Source organism: Hylobates moloch, unplaced genomic scaffold (assembly GCF_009828535.3).
Source record: "Hylobates moloch isolate HMO894 unplaced genomic scaffold, HMol_V3 SCAFFOLD_5, whole genome shotgun sequence".
NCBI classification, from domain to species: domain Eukaryota; kingdom Metazoa; phylum Chordata; class Mammalia; order Primates; family Hylobatidae; genus Hylobates; species Hylobates moloch.
In genome coordinates this window covers 140,243,886-140,265,205 of record NW_026652280.1, presented here as the reverse complement: position 1 = coordinate 140,265,205, position 21,320 = coordinate 140,243,886, and the positions used below count along the sequence as shown (strand labels likewise).

General features: G+C 35.5%; 1 protein-coding gene across 1 annotated transcript in view; it reads right to left on the bottom strand.

The window, feature by feature from the left end:
- The window catches only part of COL24A1 (collagen type XXIV alpha 1 chain), a 404,873-nt gene that overhangs the window by 370,325 nt on the left and 13,228 nt on the right, over window positions 1–21,320 (bottom strand). The window contains exon 4 of the mRNA XM_058439743.1: window positions 7,673–9,027. Within this exon, the coding sequence (XP_058295726.1) occupies window positions 7,673–9,027 (1,355 nt within the window). The remainder of the gene's footprint in view (window positions 1–7,672; window positions 9,028–21,320) is intronic.

The following is a 21,320-nucleotide window of genomic DNA, read 5'->3' as shown; positions in this document are numbered from 1 at the left end:
TCACATTGGAAAGGCAGTTTGCTATGGCTTGCGTTTGTGTCCCCCAAAAATTCATATGTTGAAATCCTAAACAAAGTGATGGTAGTAGGAGATGGGGACTTTGGGAGGTGATGGGTCAGGGATTAGTGTCCTATAAAAGAGGCATAAGGGAGTTAGTTCATTTTCCTCTTCCGCCATGTGAGGACGCAGGACGAAGATGCCGTCTATAAACCAGAAACAGGCCCTGGCCAACTACCAAATATGCTGGCACCTTGATCTTCAACTTCCCAGCTTCCAGAACTGTGAGAAATAAATTTCTGTAGTGTATAAGCCTCCTAGTTTATGGCATTTTGTTACAGCAGCCTGATTAACATTAGATACTGGGGGGGGGAAGGTATAGTTTATGTCATGATTTAAATCTTTGAATTGTTGGGTAAGCACTAAATTAAAATCAATTCTCACATGTCTTCGTAATTTTGCGGTTTCAAAATCTTTGACAACATATTATTAATAGGCATTTTCTAGATACCAGAGAAGAATCATAATTATTATAGCATGACATTTTTGAGAATAAATTATTTTCTATAAATAAGGTTAAGTACTAAAAAAGGTACTTTAACTTTCAGATTATTTGTTATTAAGAGAAAGTACAATTCCATTTAAAGAGTAATGGTTTTGCAATCATACAATGTAGATTCAAATCCTGCCTCAATCATTTACTAGCTGAATAACCTTAGGCAAGTCAGTTACCCTTTCTAAGCCTTAGTTTCCTCATCTTTAAAATATTGATGATAGAAATTTACCTTCCAGGGTTATTGTGAGTATTAAAGCTATTGTATATAAAATAACTGTCACTGTGCCTGGCAGTGATAGTAGTTAACCAGTAAACAGTAGTCTAATTAACTTTTTTTTTTTTTTTTTTTGAGACGGAGTCTCACTCTGTCACCCAGGCTGGAGTACAGTGGCGTGATCTTGGCTCACTGCAACCTTCCCTTCTTGGGTTCAAGCAATTCTCTTGCCTCAGCCTCCTGAGTAGCTGGGATTACAGGTGTGTGCCACCATGCCCATCTAATTTTTTTGTATTTTTAGTAGAGACGGGGTTTCACCATGTTGGTCAGGCTGGTCTCAAACTCCTGACCTTGTGATCCCCCGGCTTCGGCCTCCCAAAGTGTTGGGATTACAGGCATGAGCCACTGTGCCTGGCCTAATTAACTTTTTTAAGGTATGCATAAGGCACAGCAATCACTGAGTAAATGTTAGATATTATTATTACTAGGATAATATATACATTAAGGTAAATCTATTTGATAGACCAGTACTTCTAAAAGATAATAATCCCTGGTCAGTTAATGTTGGAAATCCTGCATCTTACATTCCTTTTTTAATTTATTCATTCATTCACTCAATAAATATTATAAAGCATCAAGCCCTCCTGGCATTTGCAGTCTAGGAAAAAAGACATACATTAACAGATAAATACATAATTACAAATTTTACTTAGTGACATGGAGGAAAAGAAAAGGCAACCAAGAAAGAGGTTAACATGGTGGACATAATTTATATTGTGATGTCAGAGAAGGCTATTCTGAAGAAGTATTTAGTTAGAACTAAAAGATTAATAGGAGCTAGAAAAAAGAAGATAATAAAATTCCAGAAGATAGGAATAAATGAATGAGGGCATGAGTAAAATAAAACAAAACAAATAAAAGACACAGTCATTTTGAGGAATTAAAAGAAAAACTAACACAGCAAGGGGAAACGTGCAGCAAGAGGCAGTTGCAGAGGTAAGCAAGGGCCATATCACATACCTGCACAGGTCAGGATACACAGTCTGAGTTTAAGTGCTATAACCTTCTTCCACTGAAGGACTTAAGCTGATAAACAATGTTATCTGATTCATGTTTTTAAAAGATCACTAGAGAATTTTGGTAAAAGATGTCAGAGTGAGAACATTTTGCAGACTACTCTCCCTCCCTCAACACCAGCTGTAAACAACAAAAAGCACCAAAAGAAGAAAACATCATCTCCAGTGAAAAAGGAAAGGATCATAACCACAAAATATGAAGATTATCTGCCCAATACTGAGAAACTTCGGAGCGAAGGTGTTGAGAGATAACCAAATCCAAAAAACTCAGACCTCAAACCTTGGATACATGTTAGTCTTGAAAATCCACTTTTTTGATTATGATAAGGTTTAAGGGAATGGGCAAGCCACAGGAAATATGATTCATGACCCAGTAAAAACCCAACTTCAAAGAGACAAGAGTAGAAAAGGTGGAGCTGAAGAAGAACATACCTTTTTTGTGATCTACAACCAGAACCCTCTCTGGTGAGAGGGGACAAAAGACAAGAAGAGCACGAATCCCCCTGTTACATCTGAGAGAGCCTGTGATACAAAGGGCTTCACAACAAATTGTGCATGAACATGAGACGACACATGCCTCTGGGTAGAAGACAAAACAAATATGGTAAGATGGTGTTTCAGGCAGCAATCTAAATTTGATTCTGTGTACCATTCCACCTTATTTCCCTATGCCCCTCCCTATACCATTCTGAAACACATCACCCAGATAGAGTTGCCTTTATTTTAAAAATGAGTCATAACCAGAGAGCCATCAGTATAGGATTTATAAATAGATATTTTGAGGAAGGGAAAAGTGAGAGGACAGGAAAATAAATTTAAAGAACAAAGCTGGAGGCATCACACTACCTGACTTCAAACTATACTACAAGGCTATAGTAACCAAAACAGCATGGTACTGGTACCAAAACAGAGATATAGACCAATGGAACAGAACAGAGGCCTTAGAAATAACACCACACATCTACAACCATCTGATCTTTGACAAACCTGACAAAAACAAGAAATGGAGAAAGGATTCCTTATTTAACAAATGGTGTTGGGAAAACTGTCTAGCCATATGTAGAAAGCCGAAACTGGATACCTTCCTTACACCTTATACAAAAACTAATTCAAGACGGATTAAAGACTTAAATGTTAGACCTAAAACCATAAAAACACTAGAAGAAAACTTAGGCAATACCATTCAGGACACAGGCATGGGCAAGGACTTCATGACTTAAACACCAAAAGCAATGGCAACGAAAGCCAAAATAGACAAATGGGATCTAATTAAACTAAAGAGCTTCTGCACAGCAAAAGAAACTACCATCAGAATGAACAAGAAACCTACAGAATGGGGGAAAATTTTTGCAATCTACCCATGTGACAAAGGGCTAATATCCAGAATCTACAAATAACTTAAACAAATTTACAAGAAAAAAATCAAATAACCCCATCAAAAAGTGGGCAAACAATATGAACAGACACTTCTCAAAAGAAGACATCTATGCAGCCAACAGACACATGAAAAAATGCTCATCATCACTGGCCATCAGAGAAATGCAAATCAAAACCACAATAAGATACCATCTCACACCAGTTAGAATGGCGATCATTAAAAAGTCAGGAAACAACAGGTGCTGGAGACGATGTGGAGAAATAAGAATGCTCTTACATTGTTGATGGGAGTGTAAACTAGTTCAACCATTGTGGAAGACAGTGTGGCGATTCCTCAAGGATCTAGAACTAGAAATACCATTTGACCCAGCCATCCCATTACTGGGTATATACCCAAAGGATTATAAATCATGCTACTATAAAGACACATGCACATGTACGTTTACTGTGGCACTATGCACAGTAGCAAAGACTTGGAACCAACCCAAATGTCCATCAATGATAGACTGGATTAAGAAAATGTGGCACATATACACCATGGAATAGTATGCAGCCATAAAAAAGGATGAGTTTGTGTCCTTTGTAGGGACATGGATGAAGCTGGAAACCATCATTCTGAGCAAACTCTCACAAAGACAGAAAACCAAACATCGCATGTTCTCACTCATAGGTGGAAATTGAAGAATGAGAACACTTGGACACAGGGTGGGGAACATCACACACCAGGGACTGTCGTGGGGTGAGGGGCAGGGGGAGGGATAGCATTAGGAGAAATACCTAATGTAAATGATGAGTTAATGGGTGCAGCAAACCAACATGGCACATGTATACATATGTAACAAATTGCACATTGTGCACATGTACCCTAGAACTTAAAGTATAATTTTAAAAACCTACTCAGTACCATTGTTTAAACATGAATATTGTTTTAACATTAATTCACTAACAGTGCCCTTTTTTATTAGCACATAATAAAGAGAATAATTGTTAATGTGAAAAAAAGAAAATTATTTACCAGAAGAGGAATTACTCCACACAACAGATAAAGAGTTCAGTTATATAGTTCACTACATATTCAAAGAATGTCAAGATGACATTAATCTACAAAAATAAAGTTCAAAGAAGAGTTGTGAAAGATTTAAAACAATATGAAAGAGCAAAAAAGAAACTCTTTGATGAAAGCCATGTCAGAGCAGTAAAAACTGATTAAATATAATTTAAAAATCAATGAAGGGATAGGAATATATAGAATAAATGAGTTCACACAAAATGAAATGGAAAAGAGCAATCATGATGACATGGTTGTAGAAAAGATAATAAATACTATTCATAATTACAAACGACATTTAACATATGCAAACTTGTATGCCTGAAGAATTTAGAAAAATGGAACCAACCAATATTTGGTTATTATAAGGGGAGGTCTTTCTATAACAAAAAATAATCTTCAGATCAAAAGAGTATCCCCCCAAAAACCTGATTCAGAACCTAATAGGTTTAAAGAACTTCAAAGATAAAGAACTACATGGGTATATAGGCAGGAAAAATTTGTTACCTAAAAGTAGGAAAAACCAGGCTGGCTTCAGGCTTTTGAGTCATATCTACTTCAAGAAGCAGTAAAGCAATTCCTACAAGGTCATTATTTTATCACCGTTCAGCCTCTCATTATCTCTCTAAAATCTACCTTTAGTCTTCTACACTGTGCTGAAGTTAGGATTCTCAAAGTTCAACAATGACTTCTTCATCAAAATATCCGACAGATTATCGCTTTTTCTCAATTCTCATTCTCATTGACTTCTCTGTCTCTTTTGGCCCTGCTGATCAATTCCTTCTCAAAAGACTCTTCTTTGGCTTTTTGATATTGCTTCTTTTATATTTTGATATCACTATTCTTTTCTCCTATCTGTCTGACTTCTCAACACATTTCTGCTTTTTCTTTCTATAACCAAAAAGCAAATGTCCCCCTCATTTGACTGGTGACCCTATGCCACATTCCTCTCTTTGAAAATCTATCCAACTCTATAGTTTCAACTATAATGTCAATAGAAATACTCCCAAATCTATATCCTTAGCCTTGACATCTCTTCTTTACTTCAGCTTCTTCAACTCTTCTCACAGGTTAATTACCAACAGTTCTTTAAATGTCTCATTTTTCTCTCCTAAAATTGACTTTCCCTCTTAATTACAGTTTTTAATAATGATATCACCATTCTCTCAATCTGGAGGCTTAAAATTTGTTAGTCATCTTTTATTCTTTTCCTTTTTGCTTGGTCCCTAGGTCCCATTAATTTCCTAGTTCTACCAAGTCTTCCTCCAAAATCTCTTGAATCCTACTTTTCCTTTGCATTTTCACTGCTGCCAACCTAGATAATGTTCTAGCCCTTTAACACCAAGATGGTAACAGAAACTTCCTATCCTGGACTCTGTTACCAGACCGATTTTCTGATTAATACCTCTGCTTAGAAACCTACAAAATTCCCCTTTGAGAACAAGATAAAGTTAGAATGATCATTTGACAGTTAAGAATGTCCACAACCTGACACCATCAAGCTTGGATCTTTATCTGTCTGCTTTAGAGGAAGAAAACCTGGATTCAAATCCTGGCTCTATCATTTACCAACAATGTCATTGTGGGCAAGTAAATTAACTCTTTGGCCTTCAGTTTCTTCACCTGAAAAGTGAGGATAACACTACTAACTTTACAAAGTTCTTTTAAGTAATATATGTAAAGAGACTGGTAGAGCATCTTTCTCAAGGAACTCAATAAATGATAGCTATTATGCTGTTATAAAAAAAACTCATCTACTCCTCTCACCTATCAAAATCTTACCCATTCTTAGAGCTTAGGTCATAACTAACTTTGTCCACAAGATCTTATTCTGAATAGCTCAGCTTTAAGTGACCTTTCACAGAGACTCCATAAAAAAATATGATCTTTTAACCTTTGAACATCTCTAGCCCATACTTTGCATCTCTCTGCAGCATTTATCCTACTTTACCACAAGATATATTAAATAGTTATAAATGTACTTCCTTTATCTTCATTATGAAATATAAGCTTTTCCTGAGCAATTACTGGGTTATACATACTTTGTGTTCCTGTCTTGCATATAGCAGAGACTAAGTAAATATCTGCTGGATATTACTGTTTCACGTGCCAATACTGAATGACTATTTTTGAATTTACAGAAGAGATTAACGCTCATCTGATCAGACTGACTTTTTCTGAAGAAAGTAAATGGCTTCCATAACTATTTGCTGAATATTACATGTCCAGTGATTCAATTTTATGACCAATATGTTGATAATTGATTGTCATAGTTGAAGAGTTTATTTCTCTATAATAGTATATTCTTCATATTTTATTTTTAAATGTCTAAACATTTACTCTAGCAAGAGTGGCTCAATACCTATCAAATCACTTCTAGGAACAACCAGAAAGGAAACACAAGCTAAAAGACTGGCTTCACCTTCTCCCATTCTATGATTTCTAGAGCTAAGCCAAAGACTCAAATTTTATTTTCATTAAATAAATACTTTAAGATATATTTTAATCTACTTGAAATTTTGAAAAAAAAAATTTCTAAAGGCATAAAGGTAAATTTACGCCTACAAATATGAAGCATAAAAACAATATTTCCAACACTGTGATTTTAAGTGACTGTAAGTGGTTTTTAAATGATTTTAGAAATTTTTAAATGTTGATCTCTAATTCCCACCTATACAACAAAAGAAATTCAGGGCTGAAAACTTCAGTCTATTATTTCACAGTTTTGTTTATATGATATTAAACAAGTGCCTTCATTGTCTTTTTCCCCCCATTGAATTGACTGATAACTGGTTCTTTTTGTGTTAGGCAAGGGGAGCTTTAATTAACCCATAAACACAAATTGACCATATCACTAAGGACAGTCAATGATTCATTACACAATAATCTCTATCTAAAGTAAGTTTTACACTCTATTTTAATTCATTTGATGCTATTTTGCTGTAAGAATATTTAATGGATGTATTTAATGTATTTTTCTTTAATCTACCATATCTTTTATATACTTCTCTTAACATGACTATGCATTCTCCTATGGTTTTCAAAATATAAATATATTATCTATATTTAGCAGTTGAAGTCCTGATTGAATTTCAACTGAACAAGAAAAACAAATAGTTTGCCCACTACTTCACCAGAATTAAGTAACCTTTCAGCCTACCAGTTGAAGAACAAAAGCACAATATTTGAGCCAGGGTTACATTCTGGCAGATGTGTTACAGCAACCATAAATTCACTTACTGTGCCAGAATGCATTTCCATGACAGACTTTATCTGTTATGTATTGTTTGGTCCAGAGAAGTCTCTTTAAAATGTATTTTAAAGAGAGTTTAAAATGTATTTTAAAGAGAGTTTAAAATGTAAGTTAGCATATTAAGAGACATTAAAAAAAAAAAAAAACTTACGGGAGGTCCAGTGTCTCCTTTTGGCCCTCTCAGATACTCCATTTCAAGCATTGTATTCAGATCTTCATAATAATAATAATCATAAAGCTCAGTTTCATAGCTATTTTCAATGGGATAAGTAGCATCAGGATAAAATTCACCTTCTTTCCTTAGATCAAGGTGATTATCCACAGATGGCTCATTTGTCACTCTATACAAGCTTGTGTTTAAAATCGGTTGCATTTCCATGAGTTCGTTAGTGTGTAGATTTGCTGTGATAGACTTCTTGAGATTAGTAATTGTATCTTGTTTTATTTGTGGAAGAATAGATGGCATCTTCTTAAACAGTGACAGACCAGTTACTCTATCAGCATGTTGTGTGGTATTGTCAGACATGTTTAGGAGAGAAATAAATTTCTCCTTGGTATTCATTCTTGCCCCACTGATGCGATGAGGGGTCACTGACAGGCTTACATTTGTCTGAGTATCTTCCTCAGTGATCATTTCTTTGGCCTGAATCCCAAGGTTTGTGAGATCCACAGCAGAGACATTTCCTGACTGAAGAGAAGATAACTGAGATCTTGATATCTGGTGTTCTTGTCTTTTATACACGGTTTCAGAATCATTTTTTATGATATTTGGAATGCTTTTGCATTCTGACAGTACTTTTTCAGCAAATCGTTTGGGCGTGGGAGAGTGTTCCGGTATCTTAGTTGGTATGAGAGTTGTACAAGGAAGGCTTGTTTCAGGTTGATATTTGTCTGCTTGGTGACACTGCTGTTTCACATATCTGCAGTAGTCTGCAGATGCTTCTGCAGAAGGAATAATATCTAACTGACATACTATTCCTTCAAAATGGACAGAATTATTATTCATACTTCCTAAAGTAAACACACTATTAGAATCAAAGGTCTGAACTTCTGGAGTAGTCTCTGTGCTAAAATATTTCTTTCCACACTCAACAAACATTGAGACACTTTGGTTTCTAATAGTAATGGCAAATGAGTGCCATTCCTCATCATGAACACTGTAGTTGAAAACTACAGGCTGCGTTCCTCTAATGTGTACTACTAATTTTTTAGGTAGTAATTGTACTCCTAATTGCAGTCTATTTTTATTTCTAATGCTGAAGAGAAATGCATTGTTCACCCGATGTGACCGTAACCCAGTTAATATTGTAAACGGCTGCCCTAAGTTGACTGGTAAAATTTTCACGAAAGGTGTCTCAATATAAGCATCATTTTTAAAAATGACTCCTGATTCTGTTAAATGGATCCCCTGAGGTAATGGTGTAGATGATGATGGTACAGCAGTCGCTGATGATGAGCGTCTTACATCTTTGCCTCCAAGGCCTAGTTGATGAAGAATATCTATGCCTGGAAATTTAAAAAAGAGAGAGAGAAAGAATCTTACTTTTATGCAGTCATGTGTTCATATAAATGTTTGAATATGATAAAAATCTTCCTTGTAGCAACAGTAATTTCTAAAATAAGCATGTTCTATCAATAACTAATTATGGGTAATAAGAAATAGGGAGGGGGAGAGTAAGACATTATGCTCAATAATTTGAATAAAGTGCATGCCCCTCCCCCTACACACACACCAATCTCTAAACCCAAAACTTATTTATTATTAGTTTATTTATTATTTTAGAGACAGGGTTTCCATCTGTTACCCAGGCTGGAGTGCAGCAGCATGATTATAGCTCACTGCAGCCTTGATCTCCGGGGCTCAAGGGATCCTCCCACCTCAGCCTCCCAAGTAGCCGGCACTACAACGGCATGCCATCATACCTGGCTAATTTTTGTATTTTTCATAGAGACCGAGTCTTGCTCTATTGCCCAGGATAGTCTTGAACTCCTAGGCTAAAGCAATCCTCCCACAGCACTGGGATTACAGGTGTGAACCACCACGCCTGATCTCCAAAATTTAATTAGTTTATCTCTCTTGTTTTCCATTTTACTAGGATTCTTGTTTGTCACTTCAATGAATATACATGTTCAAAGATTCCCAGATCCCATTTGTTTCTTTGATTTAGAACTTAAAATTTAATGAAATCTACGTTAAAGTGAAACTGGAGTCATACTTCCAAAGATAATTGTGATTTGGAAAACATTTTATAAATTAGGTTCACATGATCCCTTAAAGTATAATTTTTCAGGCTGTTTTTCCTTCTAACCTTCTGGGAATTTACAAGTTGCATGGAAGCTTTCCCAATGCCTACTACCTTAAGTGTGTGCTACACTTAAAATATTCTGGTTACCAAAGTCCTTTGATAATTCCTGGACAAAAGAATTTAAATTCATTTTATTGGTGATCACTCTGCTTTTTCTGTCCCTTCCAAGCTTCTCTTTCTCCCACTTTTCCAGTCCTCCAGAGCAACTTTTATCCAACTTTTAGACTCTTTCAATATCTATTATGTAATATGCATTTTATATAATATGGATTTGATATAATTGTGGATTTGTCTGATTTATTATTCATTGTAATATTACCAATAGTATATTGTTTGTCTCCTTTACCCAATTATAAGCTTCTGGAAAACTGGATTTGTCTGATTCATTATTGGATCTCTTCAGCACCTTCCTTGCAAATAGTTCTATAATTTCTGAATGAATGAATTTGCCCCACAGCAATCTGACCAGGTCTCATATTCACCTCTGGAGTCATATAAATTTAAATATCACTTATAAAGAATGACAAATTCTGTCTTTAAAATACAGAACAGCATAGTCGGCTGTATGATCTTTATTATTCTTTGGGTTATAAATTTCCCATCTGTATCTTTGTATAAATATAATCATCTCCAACCAGAACCGTTAGAGAATTGTGATAAGTGAAAATAATAAAAGTCTTTGAAGATTAGCCAGGAATGTTTAGCATCACCTTACTTTTACCTTTTGTAGGAAATTAGTAGATATTTGATAATGCATGCTTATTACAAATAGCAAAAGATAAGAGAGAATCTCGTTTCCCAAGTCTCACAACTGTGTACAACAATGAAATAATTACTGAATGCCATTCCTGTGTAATCTAGCAACGCAATTAAAATGTTTTTTAACAGAGATCTTCACGAAACACTCAAGTATTTTATTTTAAGGCTAGAACAACCATCATTTTATCAATAAAATAGTTGTAATTTCATGACATTTTTAAAGGATAGCAATATTTGTATCTATGATATTGTATGACAAACTTTTCCACCAAAATATTCCTAACACCAATGTAGAATTATATGCACCTCCAGGAATTTAGGGACATATTTCAAAGAGGCCCCATATAATCACCAAAAAAATACCTTTAACTTCTTATGTTTTATCATCATAATTCACGCAAAATTTAAACTTTAATCCATAATATGGCTGGTTGTTTCAATATACAATATAAATTACTTATGAGCTAAATCAGCTAATTGTACTCATCCCCAGTCTTCAGTGAAAATTTACACTGCCGAAACTAGCTATGTTAGTCTGTGACATTGGATATCCTCACCCAGGTTTACCTAACTCTAAAGGTATGCCTAGCTCAATCTGAGAAGTAAACTATGGAGGGAACACTGCTTCTGTGGAAATCACAATGCTTAAATTTAAAGTATATATGATCATAAAGTATCTGAAAGCTATAATTCTGAGATACCAAATAAGCTACATATATAAAAAATAATCATACATGTGGCATATCAAGGGCTGCACGCCGCCCCAAGAACATCTCCCCTTGCATTTATTAAGAACCCCTGCTATCTAGTGCTTTGAATTTCTGACCCTATTATGCAGAAATATCATTGGGAAGAGTATTATTTGAAAACTTTAAAAAGCATATATGTGTTTTCAATGTTTCTTTGTATGTATATTAATATGCTTCCTCCAATTCTATTTTTAGTGGAGCTTTTATGACAAATAGCTGTTTTTTAAAAATCAAATGTGTTTGAACACTTATTACTGAATAAATTTCCTGTTATGGAATCATGATTGCATCCCTAAAATAAAATCTTATTAGTTTTATGTTATTCTTTTGGTATCTCACTGGATTATTGACTAATAATTTTATGTAGAATCACTGCATCAATATTTATGAGTTGACTGGTCAGTGTTTTTCTCTTATTGTCCTATCTTTATCAGACAATAAAATTGAAATTTCATTATTTTCTATAGCCTAAAACAATTTCAGTAACCTTTGAAATTACATTTTTTCCCAAAAAGTTACAAAAACTCACCTATAAACCAAATTGATCATGTTGGCTCTTTCATTGATAGCACTTCATTCACTTTCCTAATCTCTTCTATGTTAATTGATTTATTCTAATTTTCCACTACTTCTTGAGACAATTTTAGAAATTTACATTTTTCTATGAAATAATAAATTTCCTCTAGGCTTTCATATGTACTACCCAGAAATCTTCACATAATAATCTCTTACAATTATTTTTCTTTTCCTATGTCTGTGGCCCTCTGTCTCACTTTTCTAATTTTGGATATTTTGTTCTATTTATTCTTAAGTCTGTGTCATTATTGGTCATTTCAAATGTATACAGCCTTCAGATTTATTTATCTACTATTTTTGTTCATTTTCTATATCATTAATTTTAGCATTTGTCTTTATTAATTATCTCTTCCCATTTTATTTTGTTTTACTCTTTTGCTAATTTCTGAAGATGAATAATTTGTTCTTTATTTTCCTTTTCTTCCTTGATAATGAAGGCATTTAAGCTATACATTTTCCTGAGTGCTGCTTTAGCTGCATCCCATAGATTTTGATATGTAGCATTTTCATTTTTCTTGTTTTCTGGAAAGTATTTTTATTTGCATTTTCTCTTTGACTCAAATGGTTTAAGAAAAAAGTTTTAAATTTTCAGTTAGGAAGGCCTTTTTGTTTTCTGATTCTGTTATTAAAATCTAACTTAATAGTATTATGATCAGAGAATGGTGTCTAATCAGCACTTTCTTTTTCAAAACTCAATTAGCCTCGTAAGTGGTCAATTTTCAATAACATTTCATAAGCACTTGGAAAGGTGTTTGAAGGTACAAAATTTAATACATATCAGTTAGTTGTACCTCATTGTTTATGTTATTTATATCCTCTATATTCTTGTTTATTTTTATACAGTTAATCTGCCATCAACTGAGAGATAAAGTCTCTTACCAGAAGTGTGTCTATTTGGCCTTTTCCCTCTTGTGGTCTTTGCTTTATGAATATTGATGTCATGGTTTTTATGCATAGATAATCAAACAGTTCACATATTTATTGAGTACTGCACCTTTCAGAATTACAAAAAGACTTTCTATGTCTAGTTTATTGGGTTTTTTTTTTTTTTGGCATTACCTTAACTGGTAGTAAGACTAAGCTTCCCTCATCTGACTTTCTTTTCGTTTACATTTGTCTGATATACCTTTGCCTTTGTTTTTGTTTTCATCTACTTTGAAACACTATGTTTTAGGTAAAGACAAAGGGATTGTATTTGTTTTTTGATCCAATCTGAATTTTTCTCTTTGAATATATAAACTAAATCTATCTACATTTGCTAATATTATGGTTTGTTTAATCTGTCGTATTATTTTATGTTTTACCACTTTAATTTTTTGAAGTCTTTCACTACGTAGTTTGTTTCCTTTGCTTTGCTTTGTGTATGTCTTTTGAGATTTAGAAGCGTTTGTATTTTTATTCTAAGGATTTCCTTTAAAATTTTAAATGTACATAATGCCCCTAGTCCTTTCATTACACATATCTATTAATTCTTTCCTTTGAACAATGTTTTATTTTCCTCCCTTTAACCCTTTCCCATACCCTCTAATATTAGTCAATAGGAGTATCTTTCTTAGTGTTTATCTTTTCATTCTTAAATATCCTTATATTTCTTTCATCTAATTTACCAGCTGTAAAATATTTAATTCCCAGCTTCTTCAGATAAGGCAATCAGCAAAGTTAATCTACTCTCCCTATTTTTCCTCTCTTCTCCTAATATTTTTCTGTAATTGTACCATTCCTACATTGTTAGTTTGTATGGCATTTATATTTTTCTTTTACCCACACTCTTTTGACAAATAGAGCTGGACTTTTGTAGCAGCTTCCCCAATCACTTCTCTTTAGCTGAAGTTTATCCTCTATTAGTTTCCTCAAGAAGGATTTATGGGAACAACATTTCCCGAGTGTTGGACTTTTCAGAATTGATTTTTTGTAGCCTTGTACCTTAAATTTCATGGGATATAAAATTCTTTCATGATACTTTATTTCCTTGAATATCTTGCAGCTGCTGATCCATGGTTCTCAGGTGGTCTTTCTAAATCTGAAGTCAGCTAAATATTTTTCTCCTTACAAGTGACTCCGTAATTACCAACATTCTTCAAGAGTTGTTCTTTATCTTTGAAATGAAGGAATTTTATAATATGGCACCATATTGACCATTCTTGATAAATGTTTCCAGGTGCATAGTATGATCATTCATTGCATAGATTCAAATTTTTTTTATTTACTTCAGCAAACTTTTAATGAATTGTATCCTTGAATATTGGTTCTATTTCATAGTTTTGGTTTTCTTTTTTTTATATATACTTTAAGTTTTAGGGTACATGTGCACAACGTGCAGGTTTGTTACATATGTACACATGTGCCATGTTGGTGTGCTGCACCCATTAACTCATCATTAACATTAGGTATATCACCTAATGCTATCGCTCCCCCCTACCCCCACACCACAACAGGCCCTGGTGTGTGATGTTCCCCTTCCGGTGTCCATGTGTCCTCATTGTTCAATTCCCACCTATGAGTGAGAACATGCAGTGTTTGGTTTTTTGTCCTTGTGATAGTTTGCTGAGAATGATGGTTTCCAGCTTCATCCATGTCCCTACAAAGGACATGAACTCATCATTTTTTATGGCTGCATAGTATTCCATGGTGTATATTTGCCACATTTTCTTAATCCAGTCCATCATTGTTGAACATTTGGGTTGGTTGCAAGTCTTTGCTATTGTGAATAGTGCCGCAATAAACATACGTGTGCATGTGTCTTTATAGCAGCATGATTTATACTCCTTTGGGTATATACCCAGTAATGGGATGGCTGAGTCAAATGGTATTTCTAGTCTAGATCTTTGAGGAATCGCCACAGTCTTCCACAATTGTTGAACTAGTTTACAATCCCACCAACAGTGTAAAAGTGTTTCTATTTCTTCACATCCTCTCCAGCACCTATTGTTTCCTGACTTTTTAATGATCGCCATTCTAACTGGTGTGAGATGGCATCTCACTGTGGTTTTGATTTGCATTTCTCTGATGGCCAGTGATGATGAGCATTTTTTCATGTGTCTGTTGGCTGCATAAATGTCTTCTTTTGAGAAGTGTCTGTTCATATCCTTTGCCCATTTGTTGATGGGGTTGTTTCTTTTCTTCTTGTAAATTTGTTTGAGTTCTTTGTAGATTCTGGATATTAGCCCTTTGTCAGATGAGTAGATTGCAAAAATTTTCTCCCATTCTGTAGGCTGCCTGTTCACTCTGATGGTAGTTTCTTTTGTGCAGAAGCTCTTTAGTTTAATTAGATCCCATTTGTCAATTTTGGCTTTTGTTGCCATTGCTTTTGGTGTTTTAGACATGAAGACCTTGCCCATGTCTATGTCCTGAATGGTATTGCCTAGGTTTTCTTCTAGGGTTTTTATGGTTTTAGGTCTAACATTTAAGTCTTTAATCCATCTTAAATTAATTTTTGTATAAAGTGTAAGGAAGGGATGCAGTTTCAGCTTTCTACATATGGCTAGCCAGTTTTCCCAGAACCATTTGTTAAATAGGGAATCCTTTCCCCATTTCTTGTGTTTGTCAGGTTTGTCAAAGATCAGATAGTTGTAGATATGTGGCATTATTTCTTTTCTTTTTTTTTTTTTTTTTTTTTGAGACGGAATCTCGCTCTGTCACCCAGGCTGGAGTGCAGTGGCGCGATCTCGGCTCACTGCAAGCTCCGCCGCCCGGGTTCACGCCATTCTCCTGCCTCCAGCCTCTCCGAGTAGCTGGGACTACAGGCGCCTGCCACCACGCCCGGCTAATTTTTTATATTTTTAGTAGAGACGGGGTTTCACCGTGGTCTCCATCTCCTGACCTCGTGATCCGCCCACCTCGGCATCCCAAAGTGCTGGGATTACAAGCGTGAGCCACCGCGCCCGGCCTATGTGGCATTATTTCTGAGGGCTCTGTTCTGTTCTATTGGTCTATATCTCTGTTTTGGTACCAGTACCATGCTGTTTTGGTTACTGTAGTTTCTAGTATAGTTTGAAGTCAAGTAGTGTGATGCCTCCAGCTTTGTACTTTTGGCTTAGGATTGACTTGGCAATGCGGGCTCTTTTTTGGTTCCATATGAACTTTAAAGTAGTTTTTTTCCAATTCTGTGAAGAAAGTCATTGGTAGCTTGATGGGGATGGCATTGAATCTATAAATTACCTTGGGCAGTATGGTCATTTTCACGACATTGATTCTTCCTACCCATGAGCATGGAATGTTCTTCCATTTGTTTGTATCCTCTTTTATTTCATTGAGCAGTGGTTTGTAGTTCTCCTTGAAGAGGTCCTTCACATCCCTTGTAAGTTGGATTCCTAGGTATTTTATTCTCTTTGAAGGAATTGCGAACTGGAGTTCACTCATAATTTGGCTCTCTGTTTGTCTGTGATTGGTGTACAAGAATGCTTGTGATTTTTGTACATTGATTTTGTATCCTGAGACTTTGCTGAAGTTGCTTATCAGCTTAAGGAGATTTTGGGCTGAGACGATGGGGTTTTCTAGATATACAATCATGTCATCTAAAACAGGGACAATTTGACTTTCTCTTTTCCTAATTGAATACCCTTTATGTCCTTCTCCTGCCTGATTGCCCTGGCCAGAACTTCCAACACTATGTTGAATAGGAGTGGTGAGAGAGGGCATCCCTGTCTTGTGCCAGTTTTCAAAGGGAATGCTTCCAGTTTTTGCCCATTCCGTATGGTATTGGCTGTGGGTTTGTCATAGATAGCTCTTATTATTTTGAGATACGTCCCATCAATACCTAATTTCTTGAAAGTTTTTAGCATGAAGGGTTGTTGAATTTTCTCAAAAGCCTTTTCTGCATCTATTGAGATAATCATGTGGGTTTTGTCTTTCGTTCTGTTTATATGCTGGATTACATTTACTGATTTGTGTATGTTGAACCAGCCTTGCATCCCAGGGATGAATCCCACTTGATCATGGTGGATAAGCTTTTTGATGTGCTGCTGGATTTGGTTTGCCAGTATTTTATTGAGGATTTTTACATCAATGTTCATCAGGCATATTGGTCTAAAATTCTCTTTTTTTTTTGTTATGTCTCTGCCAGGCTTTGGTATCAGGATGATGCTGACCTCATAAAAGGAGTTAGAGAGGATTCCCTCTTTTTCTATTGATTGGAATAGTTTCAGAAGGAATGGTACCAGCTCCTCCTTGTACACAACTCTGGTAGAATTCGGCTGTGAATCCACCTGGTCCTGGACTTTTTTTGGTTGCTAAGCTATCAATTATTGCCTCAATTTCAGAGCCTGTTATTGGTCTATTCAGAGATTCAAGTCCCTCCTGGTTTAGTCTTGGGAGGGTGTATGTTTCGAGGAATATATCCATTTCTTCTATATTTTCTAGTTTATATGCTTAGAGGTGTTTATAGTATTCTCTGATGGTAGTTTGTATTTCTGTGGGATCGGTGGTAATATCCCCTTTATCAGTTTTTATTGTGTCTATTTGATTCTTCTCTCTTTTCTTCTTTATTAGTCTTGCTAACAGTCTATCAATTTTGTTGATCTTTTCAAAAAACCAGCTCCTGGATTCATTGATTTTTTGAAGGGTTTTTTGTGTCTCCATTTCCTTCAGTTCTGCCCTGATCTTAGTTATTTCTTGCTTTCTGCTAGCTTTTGAATGTGTTTGCTCTTGCTTCTCTAGTTCTTTTAATTGTGATGTCAGGGTGTCAATTTTAGATCTTTCCTGCTTGCTCTTGTGGGCATCTAGTGCTATAAATTTCCCCCTACACACTGCTTTGAATGTGTCCCAGAGATTCTGGTATGTTGTGTCTTTGTTCTCGTTGGTTTCAAAGAACGTCTTTATTTCTGCCTTCATTTTGTTATGTACCCGGTAGTCATTCAGGAGCAGGTTGTTCAGTTTCCATGTACTTGTGCGGTTTTGAGTGAGTTTCTTAATCCTGTAGTTCTAGTTTGATTGCGCTGTGGTCTGAGAGGCAGTTTGTTATAATTTCTGTTCTTTTACATTTACTGAGGAGTGCTTTACTTCCAACTATGTGGTCAATTTTGGAATAAGTGCAATGTGGTACTGAGAAGAATGTATATTCTGTTGATTTGGGGTGGAGAGTTCTGTAGATGTCTATTAGGTCTGCTTGGTGCAGAGCTGAGTTCAATTCCTGGATATCCTTGTTAACTTTCTGTCTTGTGGATCTGTCTGATGCTGACAGTGGGGTGTTAAAGTCTCCCATTATTATTGTGTGGGAGTCTGAATCTCTTTGTAGGTCTCTAAGGACTTGCTTTATGAATCTGGGTGCTCCTGTATTGGGTGCATATATATTTAGGATAGTTAGCTCTTCTTGTTGAATTGATCCCTTTACCATTATGTAATGGCCTTCTTTGTCTCTTTTGATCCTTGTTGGTTTAAAGTCTGTTTTATCAGAGACTAGGATTGCAACCCCTGCCTTTTTTTGTTTTCCATTTGCTTGGTAGATCTTCCTCCATCCCTTTATTTTGAGCCTATGTGTGTCTCTGCACGTGAGATGGGTTTCCTGAATACAGCACACTGATGGCTCTTGACTCTTTATCCAATTTGCCAGTCTGTGTCTTTTAATTGGAGCATTTAGCCCATTTACATTTAAGATTAATATTGTTATGTGTGAATTTGATTCTGTCATTATGATGTTTGCTGGTTATTTTGCTCGTTAGTTGATGGTTTTCTTCTTTAAAAATTCTTATTATGAGTATATTGAATCATTGTTGTCTTCTATATGTCTCATATATCATTTCTCTATAATCCTTTTTATTATGTTCTTTAATTTCATTTTTGTTTGTTTGATTTTCTTATTTCTCTTTACTGTTTCCTACAAAGTATAACTTCCCTTTGTGCTCCTTCCCATTTCATCTTGATTAGTGAGGTAATTTTTCTACGACTTCTTTACTGACTTCCACAAGCTCACAATTCATATCCTTTTAATATTATTGCCTTCTTTTACTTTTCCCTGAGTTCTTTCATTTCTGCCTTAGTATCTTTCTTTGTATAGGTGATAAGGGGGACATATTTGGTCAGAATATTTGTCGGTTTAACAGCAACATTTTTTGTGTGTGTACATTCTCATTTTTGCTGCTTTTCCTTACATGTTTCCTTATTGTATATTTCTACTGGTGCTGTGCCAACTCCTTTTGCTCATTAATTCCTAGCCTAGCAACTTATAGAAAGATGCTGGTGGAAGAAGAGGATGGGCTCTGACTTCCAAGTCTCAAAACCCAAAGGCTCTGCTCTGGTACTACCAGTTTCATTCTAAATGGCTTCTAGCCCCACCTTCTTCTCTAAACCAAATCTAGTCCAGGAGGATTTCTGCAGCCAGCTCTATATAAAACCCTTCATTCTCCTTCCTCCATATCCACTCACGTTGGTATATGCTTCACAATGAATCCTTCATCTCAGTGAGTAGATTTTTGCATTTTCTGAGATCTGTCCCCACTGATCCATTTTAGCTATTATCTGTGCTTATTTATTATACTTTCCCCTTGGCAGCTTCTGCCTTCCCCAGACACTGTAGCACTTGTGTACAAGGGCTAAATGTGTATTTTGGGGTATGTTTCTCACCTTCAGGAAGTCTGGTTTTGCTGGTGCTTTCTGAATCTCACTATTGACCTTATTCCATATGGAATCTGCTTTTCTGAGCATATTTTGGGGTTTTGCAGATTATATTAGTCCCCTAGTTTTGCTGAAAGTGATTTTTAAGTTTATTATTTCATTCATTTTTTTCTTTTGTATGATATCCAAGACCAAAAGTGGGAAGATAATATCTCTTGGTTTCAAGTTTATACTTAAAGTCTACACCCATTTCAAAAATGAAAAGTCTCTGAAGCACAGAGAGATTAAATAACTTGGTAAAGGTCACACAGCTGATAAACGGTTGAGCTGCATTTGAGCCCAATCAATATGGCTTTAAGGTCTCTGACTGCTCCACCACACGACCTCTCAGCCATTATATTCCCCACACCACTCCACATATCCCTTGGCAAATCTCACTAATTAATCATGGCAGTATTACTTTTACCCCACAAAAATCTCAGTGAGGAATACTCTCTAGATAGCTACCAAAATTGGTATCTGAAGTGAAATCATCAAATTGTCATCCTAATTTTAAGCTTTCATACCTGAGTATGAATACACTTAGCAAATGCGTTTTAGCAAGATCTTAAGAGAAGAGAGACTAAAGAACACTTAAGGGTAGAAGGCACATATGAGTGGAGCTGAGGAGAACTGGAGACAAAGAAAAATGGGGGTGGGCAAGAGAAAAAGAAGAAAGGCTTTCACTCAGAGGTCAGACTCTTTAACATTTAATTTACACCTGGACTTGGATATCACCAAATTACAATTCGGGGTTGAATTTAGATATTTCATACCGATGTTTACGATAAATAACTAAGTTGCCAGAAGTAAATTGCTTGTTTTGTGAGTGGCCCTATATAAAAAATCAATCCAGTTCACGTCACTTGGAAAATCAGTTACAATTTAAAGAATATTAATGATCAACCCAGCACTATATTAAGTGCTTTATATTTTTTAAAAATAAGAATCATAGCATGTATTAAATTTCCATGTACCAAGCACTATTCTAAGAACTTTAATATTTTAAGTCACATAATTTGCATAACAGCTGTACGAAGTAGGCACTGTTGTTATCTCCATGTGAGAGTTAGGAAAAGTAAGTCATAGAAAAGTTAAATTATTTGCCCCAGCTTACCCAACTAGGGAGTGCAGAGGCAGAATTTGCACGCAGGTCATCTAAGGCCAACTTCTTAACATGGTGAAATTTAGGAAAGGTATGTGTTACCTAACAGCAGAACTGACTGTATCTCCTTCCTTTATTTGCTTCTAAAGTGTAAAATAAATGGTGGTGTCACCAAGACAACGCCTTGTTCTTTTTACTATAAATAACAGGCCTAATGACTTCATCCAAACCATGGCTGCAACAACCACATATGCTGACTCACAAACCTCTCTTCTGGGCTCGCATATTCAATCGTCTATTGAATTTATCCAATAGAAATGAGATAGTCCAAAAGCATTTCCACTTCAATGTATTTTCCCCAAACCTCATTTTTCTTACTTGAGTGCTTCTCTCAGTGAAGAGTCTCACAACCACACAAGCAGGCAGAATAAACTTTTTATAGTGTAAAGTAGATTATGCCAGTCGTCTGACCAAAATCCTCCAATGGCTTTCCATGGTATAAGACACCTATGCCATTTATTCTCTTCTTATCTCTCTGATCACATCTCCTATCATTTTATCTTACCTAATTTTGCTCCAGGCAAACTAGTATTTTCCTTCATTCTCAAACCCACCCAACTGATTTTAAACTCATGGCATTTGTACTTACTGTTCTTTCTTGTTGGGATGCTTTAAACCCGTGTATTGATTTTAATCTGTATCCTTAACTGTGAATAT